This window comes from Cupressus sempervirens, chromosome 6 (genome assembly GCF_028749045.1).
Source record: "Cupressus sempervirens isolate cs-2001-9-10 chromosome 6, ASM2874904v1, whole genome shotgun sequence".
NCBI classification, from domain to species: domain Eukaryota; kingdom Viridiplantae; phylum Streptophyta; class Pinopsida; order Cupressales; family Cupressaceae; genus Cupressus; species Cupressus sempervirens.
Window position 1 is genome coordinate 136,652,991 of NC_143123.1, and position 12,273 is coordinate 136,665,263.

Sequence of the window (12,273 nt, forward strand, 5' to 3'; positions counted from 1 at the left end):
AATAAGGCGAAAGGAAGGAAACAAGTCACATTACATGCATAACATAGAAAGTTCTAATATCTTTCCTTACTACCACAAACTCTTTTATTTGCAAGTTATAGGTTTTGAAAAAACTCGCTATGCCTACAAAAGATCCAAAAATAAAAAAGAACAAGTTTGCAACAAAAAGATTAAAATTATATCATTTGAATTGAATTTGTAGATAGATGAGCCCATCTCATATGTCTCCATTTTACTAAGTTATAGTCATAAATCTCATGAAGCATAGCTATCTTAGATTTAATTTAAAAGTTAAAAAAATTCCATAATTATAATTTATTTATTTTTTTCTAATTTTAAAATACATATTTTACTATTATTTTAATTAATTTAACCAAATATACATTTTTATTCTTATAAAGAGTATAATTTTTCATAACTTATTTATAATTACTTCAAATCAAACAACATTTAGTTTAATGATTTATTTTAGATTTAAACATATCATAAAATAGATTCTTAACTTAAAGATCCATTTTATGATTTATTATAAAGCAGGTTCTTAACTTATGGCTATAATTTTGTAATATTGAGATTGGAGTGAAATATTTTACTTTATAATTAATGATTGGGGTAAAATATTTTACTATTTAATGATTTTATTTCTTAAATTCTTCATATAAGATTCGATAATATTGGCCTGAAAATTGATATAGTATTCAATTATAAGAAAGCAAGTAATTCGTATTAAACTAGTCCGGATATTCCCGATCCTAATGAAGTAGTTTGTTTAATAAATGAATTTCAAATGAAACATCCCCAAGACGAAAACAAATTCACTTTCAGCACTCACCTCTCATCGATGCAATCCCGTGACTCAGGAAAATGCAGGGAGTAAAATTTCAAACATTTCAGGTGGGTCACCCGTGTTTGCTACTTTCCTACACACTCCCTTCTTTTTCCTTTTTAATCTATATCCAAATGAGAAGTTGTTCTCAAAAATCTATTTGAAAATTCATGCAGGATAATTTAACGATTTAGAAGAACTTGGACAGAGACTTGATCAAACATCCCGAAGCCATGAACATTAGTTTTTCAGCAGCACTCTCAAATTCCGTAAAACAACCGCATTTGGTCGGCACAAATGCCCTCCGATGTCATCGCAATCGGATCAACAAAGTCCATGTCACCGCCTGTTCTAAGTAAGTCCTCCGCCTTTTCTGCATTTAATGCTCTGAATTACTTGTTGAGATCATTGCTCTTATTTTTGTTCATGTTTTGATGAACTGATTGAAAGGCTACTGCACTACTTGCTGAGATCAGCTTATGTTTTAGGCATCATGTGTTTTAGCGAGGTTCACCATAGATAAAGAGATGTAACATAACCCTAAACTGAGCTTAAATATATAGTATTTATGACCCTTAAGCTGAGATGTATAGTATTTCCATGTGGGAAGTGAAGCAGCTGTTTAGTGATCCGTCCCCAAGATGTTTCAATTAAAGTGATTTCATGTGTTTTTTCTGGAATCATCTGTGTAGGTATTAATGCCCTGAATTCCGAGATATCCATCACATTATTTTTGTTACATTATCTTTCTCAAGAGGCAAATGAACATGACAGATGCAAAGTTTCAGAGTTTGAGGGATTAAAAAATGTCTCGGTTTGGAATAAAAGAACTGATAGTGGCAAAGGATTTGGAGAAATTACTGTTTCAATTAACGAAACTTAGGGCAGGCTTATAAATATAGAGAAAGAAGACTCAAAGAAATAGTATATATTGCTGAAAATAACAGAAAATCAAGTTTCAATAAATGACAGCATGTTACTTTATTCCAAAGGGCCCAAAAACATATAAGGAGAGGAATTTAGATCCGGAAGTCCTTTACACATAATTAAAAAAGGACATTTCTGTTTTTAATACTTTGGGCAAAGTCGTAATAATAAGAGATGTTAATGCTAGAATAGATAACAATCAAGCCCTCAAGTTGAAGAGAAGTTACAAAGAAAGAAGTGATTCACTGGTTAGGAGAAGAGAAGGTTCAATTTTGGAAAAGGTCTTCACAAGACAGCAAGGGAAATGCTAATCATGACGGGGCAGAATTATTGGGCTTATGCAGTTTGTACGACATGGTCATATGCGATGGTATGAAAATGTGGCCAAATTCAGGAAACATCACTTGTAAAACATACAATGAACAAAGTGTTGTTGATTATGTTAAATGCTCTTAATCTCACATCTCAAGGTAAAAGAGGGAGAGATAAGAGAATGCCCAATAGGGCTCAAATCAGACCCCAAATTGACCATTCATGTAAACAAGCAGTAGGGAGGGAAAATTCATCTTGAGCAAAAGAAAGCACCCTCGCATGGTAAAATCCTAATGACTTAAGAAAAATAAGAAAATCTTCAAGGATGCACCAAAACGATTTATTAGGATTTCTGAGTATGAATTTGATTACACATAGCAACATTTTGTAGGCAAAGTTACCATATTACCTCTAGTTCACAAGGCGTTACATGAGTATAAAAGACTTAGACCCAAAAGAGAGGCATATACTTTTCTAGATGATGAGTGCAAGTTAACGAAAAAAAATTGAGAGGAGAAATGAGTAAAGAAAACAAGAAAGAGTATGGAAATTTGTAAAGGGGTGAAAAAGAAAAATATGTGAGCATAGGAAGGATGGAGCTAACTACTCTTGAAAAAAAATCCCATTTTTTTTGGGAAAGAGTTGCAACAAAAGAGGAAGCAAATAGATAAATAGAATTACAGGGTCCCAATGGCTTGAAGATGCAAAGAAACTATATGAGTGTGCGTAGGATAAGCATAGACCTCTAGTAACCAGTGTCACAATTGAACTTTTGACCATTGAAGATATCGTCCAAGGCATAAAGAGGTTGGCAGGGGGAAAAGCCCACCAGTATTGATGGGCTGGAAGTTGAACATTTGAAATAGTACATGATTTCTTTACACTTCATATCAATTATATCTTCTACAATTTCAGTGAAGAGGGTTTTCCAGAAAATTGGATGACCAACATCGTGATTCCTCTCCACCAAAGTGGCAACATAACTAATCTGTCAATTATTGCACTATCATGATTAATCCCCTCCTGGGAAGCTCTTTGATAGCACGGTTGAATGCAAAATCTGAAGGTGGGTAGAAATGAAGATAAAAGAGCTAAGGGGCAGGCTGGTTTCAAACCAAAACATTCCACTATGGATCATGGTGTTACCCTTAGATTCTTGGTTGAAAATATATGGTATTCTCAAGGTGACGAGGCCTCTTGCTGCTTTGTCAACTTTAAAAAGGCCTTTGACACTGTACCATTAACAAACTTTGGGATAGAATGGAAGAACTGAAAATTTCTATTGAGCTTAGAGTTTCAGTACATAGACTTTATGAGCAGGTCAAGGCTAAAATTATAACTATAGATGGAATGCCACAGTGTTTTGACAATGATATAGGTGTCAAACAAGGGTGCCCCTTTTCACCAACTTTATTTGGGCTATATATTGATAAGTTAGAAGAATGACTAATCAAGACTAATGGTGATGGGGTTCAACTCGCTAAAAATATGATAAAACTACTACTCTGTCCAGATGATTTCATTTTAATTGTTAGAATGTTTAATGAACTTATTACGACAATAGATAAACTTATATTATTAGTTAATGGTTATCTATTTGTAATCTATTGTAAATATTAGAATGTTTTTAATATTAGTTAGTCTGTAGTTATCTGTTAGCTTTCTTTAACTTTCTTTTAGCTAGAATAGAATGTTTCTATTCTTTATGATCATTTTCTAAGGAAACATCATTTTATTCTATTGTATATATTGACCTCTCAGTTTGTGTTAATAACAAGCAATTATTTACCAATTACTTCCTTATATGGTATCAGAGCCAATTCTTTGATTTTTTTCGAAACATATTATAATTTCTTGTTCGAAATTATTAGAGCAATATTTTTTGAAATTATTTTCTGTGATATCTACTTTTTACGTCCATTTTTTTGCAGCTATTGTCTGTTTTTTCTACACATTTCCACCATTTTTGTTCAAACCCTAATTCTTTCTACTAGATCAAATATTTTTATAGACTTTTGGTGGTTTTTTCGAGATCTCAATTGGGTTGTCGTTTGTTTTTTATGGGTGCCTCGATTTTTGTGCCTCAAATTTTGAGCCAATGGATCTAGAAATCGACAACATATTCTTTCTGGGTTTTTTGAGCTCTTCTGGGTACCCCTTCAAATTTTTTGGGTCTTCTATTTTTTTGCCTCAAAGTACATGGCTTTATAGATTTTCACATTTTTTATTGAAAAACATGCTATGGCATCTTTGAATAATATTCTGCTCAAGAGCAATTCAAATTTCAATGGTCGGAATTATGGCACTTGGAAGGAGTGGATAATAGCAATTTTTGAATATCGAAATATTGATTAGATTGTTCTAGGTGTTACATAGCGTCCGACTACCCCTAGTACTGATTTGGACACATGGAACCTGAATAATCGGGAGGCAATGATGTTTCTCAAATTATCTGTAGCTGATGATTAACTCTCTCAGATTTCATCCAACAAGACAACTGTCGAGATATGGGCACATCTCAAACATCTTCATTAGATTTCTGACAAAAGCAAAGCTTTCTTCTCACGAGACTTCTGACAAAAGTAGAGCTTTCTTCTTGAAGAACACTTTGTTTTCTATTATCATGGATGAGCGAACATCGCTCCAGGCTCACCTGAATAGGATTCATGAAATTCGTGACCAGTTGCTTTCCATTGGTCGAAAGATGGAGGAAGAGGACGTTGTAGTCATCACTCTCTAGAGTTTACCCAAGTCCAATGAGCATTTTATTGAGACTCTCAACATCACTTCTTCTGGTGTTGATCTGAAATTTACACATCTCTGCACACTCTTGCTTTAGCAAGACTGGTGGAAACAACAGTTCGGTAGCAGTTCCAACTCCACCTCCTCAGAGCAAGCCTTTGCTGCTAAATCCTTTCAAAAGGATAAAAACAAGTCTCAACAGTCTTCTCAGCAGAAATCCTCTGCTCCAGATTCAGAAGGCTGCCGAAAGAAGAACATTCAATGCAACTATTTCCACAAGTTTGGTCACATGAAGGTTGCATGTTGGAAACACTTAGCTGCCCAATCTAAGCAATTAGGTTCGCAGCCCAAAGCGAACAATGCAAAGCACAATGAGTAGACGAAATCTGCCTTTTATGCCTTCATGGCTAAAATACCTGCAGATCATGTAAAGTCATCTGCCTGGTACATTGATTCAGGTGCCTCTCGTCATTTCACCCATTGTCAAAACTGGTTCACTGACTACCAAGCCTTACTCAAATTCTATTATTTTTGGTGGCGGAGAAATGTTTCTAATATTAGTTAGTCTATGGTTATATTTTAGCTTTCTGTAGCTTTCTTTTAGCTAAAATAGAATGTTTCTATTCTTTACAATCATTTCCCAAGGAAACATAGTTTTATTCTTTTGTATATATTGACCTCTCGGTCTTTGTTGATAACAAGCAAATATTTACCAATTACTTTGTAATAGGACTAAAGGAACACTTGAAGGTGCTTGATATATTTTGTCACAAGGTTGGCATGCAAGTGAACAATAGCAAAACCAAAGTGATGATCTTCTCTTTGAAAAGAATTAGGAAAAAGCAAAACACTTTTATTTTTCAAAGGCAATCCTTTAGAAATAGTAAATGAGTACAAGTATCTTAGGATCAATTTTCACAACAAACTCGGGAAATGCGTAGAGAAAAAAGATTCAGGGAGGTTAGCAAGTGCTTTATTCCTTATAAAATAGATTCACAAGTTTAGAGTTATGGGATTGGAAACCAAGAAGATGCTTTTTGGTTTCTTGGTTACCCTAGTGATCCTTTACGAGTGTGAGATTTGGGACAGCGGCATGTCAATTTAGGAAGGCAAGTAGAGAGAACCCAAAAACATCTAATCATCAAATAGACTCAAAATTAAAACTGCTGTCCCTTATGAGATCTTATTTGTAGAAACAAGCATCTTCCCTTTAGGAGCTAAATAATGGCTCAATTGTTAAGCTATCTAAAGAAAACTCGAAGTATGTAAAGATACCATTTTCCTAACCTGATCACGGAGGAAAGACTAGATAGAAGAAAGAACATCTGGATCAAGCAAAATGACAAATGAATGAAAAAGTGGAATGTTAATATGCATGGATGTTTGGATAACAATGAAGAAATAAAAAAGTTTGCGAGGGACAAATTTAGGAGCATCATATGGTCAAAACAAAATGGGCGCAAAAAAGCCTTCTATATCAAAGAATTTGACCCCGTGAGAGAGCATGTGGAGAAAACATACATAGGAGCGAATATTAAATGGAGAGCAAAATTTCTTATAGCACAACTTAGGACTAGTTCTCTCCATTTGAGGTGTGAAACAGACGGATGATACCCAAGGAAGAATGAGAAGAGAGAATATGTTTATTTAGCAACATGGGAGTAATTGGACATAGAGTGAGATTTTATCATGGAGTGCCCAACATTCAATGACATTGGCTCCGGCTATGTGTATTTTTTTAGAAGCAGACAATTTAAGTATCATATTTGAAAAAAACACAGCTAGACAGGACTGTAAACCTTGTGATCAAAATTCACTGTTGAAGAGCACATTTAAAGAAGTTTCAAATTGTTTAAGGTTTTTGCACCCTATTCTTGGGTGCATGCTATTTTAGTTGGTTTCGTAGGCTGCTTCAGACTCACGGATGTTATTAAATTTTTTCATACATTCATTCATTCATCATAGCAGCTTATTTTTAGGTAACTTAACTTTCATTTATTCACAATCCTACAGTTATAGATGACATATATAAGGGAATCCTGAGTTTCAAGGTATTTAGGTCTTTAGCTATCCAGAGGTTTGTAGTTTAGTGTCTATTCCAGGTACTTTGACTTCTAGAGGAACCAAATTTGCCAACCGTAGTTAGCAGGTGCTTGCTTACAATTCAGTAGGTTAATCCTCCCATCTCGAAATATGACAAACCTTGCTTCCAACGACTAATGTTCATTGTTCAATTTTCTGGAATTGAAATATTTCACTTACATAATGTCATCATGGATAGTTGTCATTACTATTTTAAAATTGAAATGTCTGCACACTATTTTCTCAAATTTCAAATGTTCTGGATACCAATTGGCTTATCTACCTATGTAGTGCATTATTCAGTTCAAGCCTTTTAATTACGCTCATAGTTGGTTAGTTTAGAAACATTGGGTAGGATTCTTAAGGTAACAGGGAAATGTCACTAGAATTGGCTAAAATTTCCTGAAACTCATTTAAATGGTATCAGAATGAGAAACATTATAAAACTTCTAAAAATTTGAGTTAAAGCACTGAAAATTCCTGGAGTGCAGCTAGAAACTAATAGGACCTTAATGCATATCTTGGAAATGCTTCCAAAAGTTTTTGGTCCCCTCGTTAGCAAATAATATAAGCTTTTGAGAAAGGGAAACATTCTGAAGTCCTAATATGCATTTCTAATCTGCCTGGAATGGCTTTTGGGGATTCAAATTTTTAGTTATCTATGCAGGTTAGAAGAGTTTAATTTTGTTTCACTTTAAAATCACGTCTTGCCTTGTTTTGTATTAAACACGAGCTTAGAATAAAGGACCATAATCTAGATGCAATGGGAAATGCAAGCTTCACAAGACAAAATGCTGCAATTTATGTGCAGAGTCTGGAAATGCAACTAACTTGTTTACAAGCCACTTTGAGGGAGCAACCTTTATAGCAAAAGATAAATCCCACAGATTACATGCTTGATAGCAAATGTTAACTATAATTTATCCAGGAATGGATTAGGGTAGCAATGCTGGAGATTGAAAATTAGGAGAGGTCCCCTCACAATCAAGAGAGAATACCTGCGCACAAGAATGGGGTACAAGAGGGAGGGAGAAGAGGAAACAAAAGTTTCAGAATTAGTTGTAAGAACATCAATGTAAGAGGGATATGACTGAGAACAACTGGCACCAAAGTATAATTTATGGATAAAAGTAAGTTGTGTTATAGCTTAATAGTTATTTGTTGTTTAATGTGATTAATAGACTTTTGGTTTGGAAGTGGGATTCACATCCCTTGTATTACACTGCTTTTGATGGCTGCAATGATCAACTGCATTTTCATCCCATCCAGAAATGGATAAGAAGGAGCAGGCCCTGTTTTCCATGTGATCATTTAGTAGAGTTTCCAACCCTATTTTGTGCCCTGCAGGCTAAGGTGGGCAATTGCAACGAAAAAATCAAATTACTAATTATTAATGTTGTCCCCAATAAAGTAATATAATAAGGATAACTTTATTATGATTAATTTAGTTAAAGTGTCTTAAGTAGACATAATTTAAATATTATAAAACTACTGTATTAAATTTTCTTAAAGTGACTTATGAAATTATAAATAAAATATTATAAAGTCATTTAATTAAATATTATGTACTTCTAGAAGCTTTGAGGAGGTTAAAGTAGATTTTTCTAGAAGACTCAGCTGAACCTTTTCAAAGAGATGAGAGCACGCCATTTTGGACATCTTGGATTTGATATTTCCTTAGACAATTCTGGGGATTCAAAATTTTCAGTTTTCTATTCCTTGAGGGCTAGAAGAGTTTAATTTTGTTTACTTAAAAACCACGTCTTGCCTTGTTTTGTATTGAACATGAACTTAGAATAAAGTAACATAAATCCAGATGCAATGGGAAATGCAAGCTTCACCAAAATGCTGCAATTTATGTGCAGAGTCTGTAAATGCAACTAACTTGTCTACATGCCACTTTGAAGGAGCAACCTTTTACTGCAAAAGATAAATGCCACACATTACATGCTTGATAACAAATGTTAACTACAATTTATCCAGGAATGCATTAGGGTAGCAAAGACGGAGATTGAAAAGTAGGAGAGGTGCCCACACAATCAAGAGAAAACACCTATACACAAGAATGGGATACAACAGGGTGGGAGAAGAGGAAACAAAAGTTTTAGAATTAGTTGTCAGAACAGCAATATAAAGAGAGGGAATAGACTGAGAACAACTGGTAACACAGTATAGTCCATGGATAAAAGAAAGTTGTGTTATAGCTTAATAGTTGTTTGTTGTTAAATGTGATTTAAGCTGTGTTATGGCTTGACAATTTTACTATCCATGCAAGCTAAACATCCCCTGATCATTCAATTTTGTCATGTTTGCCAGTTCACTTATTCTTGTTGCATGACTTGCCTATTGTTCACCTTCATTTGACTCTGGATTGCTTGATTCCCCTGCTGTATCTGCTCTAAAAATGCAAATGATATTTCCTGGGCAAGTCTATTGGCTTTATAATCATTTGAAATGACTAAAATTTCCATCGTATACTCTGCTTCTGCATACATCATTATCAAAAGGCAAAAAGAACCAAGATAACAAGCAAATTTACTTGCAGACTGGGTAGACAGCATAGGAAAGGAGAATGCAATGATTTTTTTGGCTCCTATACTTAATGCAGTGAGAAACATATTTAGTAAAACATGGATAACCAGGCCCAAATGATAAGCTCTGCAGATGATAACAGGAGACAAGGGAGTGATTGGTTATAAATAATACCTGTACTGTACTTTATGAATCTTGAACTAAAGATTCTTTCTAACATGACAAAAAGAGTTTGCGATTCCTGTATTGTATATATGAGGTTTTAATCTGTCAATGCCTGTTACCTGGATTGGACTTGTGGAGTTCAGATGATTTTATGCTTTTCTATTTCAGGTAATGAAGTTGGTCCTATAGTTTCCCATTAAATATGGGACATGAATCAAGGGTTGTAGTTTGCGTGTTCTGTATGTTCTGTATCTTGCTACATTTACTTATTGCATTGCATACAGGTTGGCGTTGGAATTTGGACATTGATCTGCAATAATTGAATTTGCACCACTTATTCTTTACTTCTACAATTTTACAGAGTTGAATTTGAATTTTAAATTTTCTTATGTGGAAGTGCTTGAGAAAAAATGAAATTTAAGTCAGCACTCTTGATAGTAAATGGACAATGTTGCTACAGAATGATAGAACTATACAATAGGTTAAATAAAGTTTTAGAGTTGAATTTGTTAAAGATATTATTAATTACCTGTTCTTTAGTAATCACATGATATATCTATTATGATTTATACCCATTCTTGAATGGTGGGAGTGGAAAGTTTAGTTTCAAGATGACTAATCATGCTTACTGTTATCCTTTGTTTAGGGGGAGCGAAAATGGCAGAGACTTCTCACTATTCTCCAAGTAATTGCAATGCTCTGATACCTATTATTTTGTGTACCTTTTTTTGTTCTTCACTAATATTGCATTTGGTGGGCATGTAAATGTTCTACACAGATTTGAAGGGAATAGTGCAGATATTCTTCAGGTAATTTAAAAATTAGTATATCATATTTTCTTTTTTTGTTCTCTATGCAACATAGGGTTGCTATTTCATTCCTTAAGCTGATTCTGCTAACTTCTATCCAGGCTCCATTTCTATCTTCAGATAAAGGATCGTCAACAAATAATGATATCATGAAACTTTTTAATGATGCACAACAAAGTAAGTATTTTATCTTAGCTTTACAAGAAACTTAAAAAAGGTTTGTGTAGTTCACAGATCCTGGCTAGTAACGTTTGCATGTTTAACAATGATGGCAAAGCTGTATAAATTATTTGTTTAATATAGCCCATAGTTCTGACACGTTTTACTTTGTTAGATATCCTATACTTGAACAAACAACGGCTTGTGGCTATGGAGGAACTCAAAAGAGTTCGCAGAGAAAAAGAATTATTGCTTGCTAGGTTGGGGCAGCTTGAGGCAGAATCACAGTCAAATGCTGCTGAGTGTGAAGTCCTAAAACAAAAGCTCAGTTTGATGGAGACTGCGGCGACGGCTGGAGGTAATTATTTTCTTCTTATAATCACAATTACTTTGTTTCCTATTCTCCAGTGATATGTATGCAAATACTTGTCAGTGCTACTGTTAATTGGGATTTTTTTTGGTGTTTAGTGGGATGAAATTCTTAGATGCTCTATATGTTTTAGATATGGTTTGCCAACAAAATTGAAGATGCACGCTATATTTGTGTTAAGCATATTTTTTATGCAATAATTGTTTTTCCTCTTTCTGATTGTTTCCTTACTGAGTTTTGGGGCAGGCACTGAGTTGAAGTTCACTGTCTTTACAATTTTAGCTCTTTCATTCATGTGACTATTTAGTGTTACATGGCTTATGATGGATTATCTTGTAAATTTCTCATGCTTACATCTGCAATGCTTGAAATGCATGAATTTGAGAAGTTATGTTTTTAGCCCTACAAAAGATGGGCAAATTATATCGATTTTATGGATCAGCTTATTCACAAGTTGTGTGAATGACTTTTTGGCAGGTGCATGGAACCTTGCAAACAAGGATAAATCCCAAGTTAAGGGAGATCCCCCATCAATTTTTAGTGAGATTCTACTAAGAATTGATTTGATGGTATTGTCAGGTGCTGTCAGTACAGCACAGGCATCTGAGATGAGAAGTTTGGTTGCAAACAGGGACCCTGTTCTAGCAGAAACTTTTTATAATCTTAAGCACACGAGTGATAAGGAGCTTCTGGTGGGTCTAATCCCTCTTTTGGACCGAAAGACATGGTAGGATAATCTTATCTCCGTGTTACCTCATGTTCTTCTTTACAACATAGCCTTGAGAGTTGTAATGTGTCTTATAACTATTAGCGTCTTTTGGACTGAAAGAGAGGGTAGGATAATCTTATCTCCGTGTTACTTCATATTATTCTTTACTTTTATGTGTTTTATAACTGTGGGCTTCTCTATCTGCATTTCTTGAGTAATTTTGTAAATCTTGACTGAAATAACTATGCTTATGTCAGCAAAAATGACAGTGTGGTGTATATATTCAGAATTGGGTGAATGTTGACCATATACACTGTTCACTTGGGAATTCTTCCTTGCATGGCGACTGGGAAGAGTTGAACTGGTCACTTCACTCTTGTGGCATATGGGCTGGAGATTGATATCATGAAGACATTGAAGTATAGCTTGAGTACACAATTTTAACTTAAAACTTCAAACATTTCATGCAAGTGTTACTTTTGCATTGTTCTAGGCTGCTGAAAAAGCAGACAGTGATTCTTCATGAATGGAATACTTGGAAGCAGATATTCCAACACTGATGTTGAGTTGGTTTTAGCATGCATTTCAAGCAAGTCCATGCATTTAGACTCTACTTAGGAAGAAGCATCTTATGAAAATA

General features: G+C 34.4%; 1 protein-coding gene across 3 annotated transcripts in view; it reads left to right on the forward strand.

The window, feature by feature from the left end:
- The first annotated feature begins 757 nt into the window (after positions 1 to 757).
- LOC149551598 (uncharacterized) overlaps positions 758 to 12,273 on the forward strand; it is a 212,635-nt gene continuing 201,119 nt past the window's right edge. For 2 of the 3 annotated variants that reach the window (XM_089787107.1, XM_089787109.1), the window contains exons 1-7: positions 764 to 894; positions 1,003 to 1,181; positions 10,233 to 10,271; positions 10,365 to 10,395; positions 10,497 to 10,572; positions 10,730 to 10,912; positions 11,402 to 11,651. In XM_089787107.1, coding sequence (XP_089643233.1) covers positions 1,060 to 1,181; positions 10,233 to 10,271; positions 10,365 to 10,395; positions 10,497 to 10,572; positions 10,730 to 10,912; positions 11,402 to 11,651 — 701 coding nt within the window. In that variant the 5' untranslated portion in view covers positions 764 to 894; positions 1,003 to 1,059. Of the gene's footprint in view, positions 895 to 1,002; positions 1,182 to 10,232; positions 10,272 to 10,364; positions 10,396 to 10,496; positions 10,573 to 10,729; positions 10,913 to 11,401; positions 11,652 to 12,273 lie in introns of all 3 variants that reach the window. The other variant, XM_089787108.1, reaches the window with a different exon arrangement.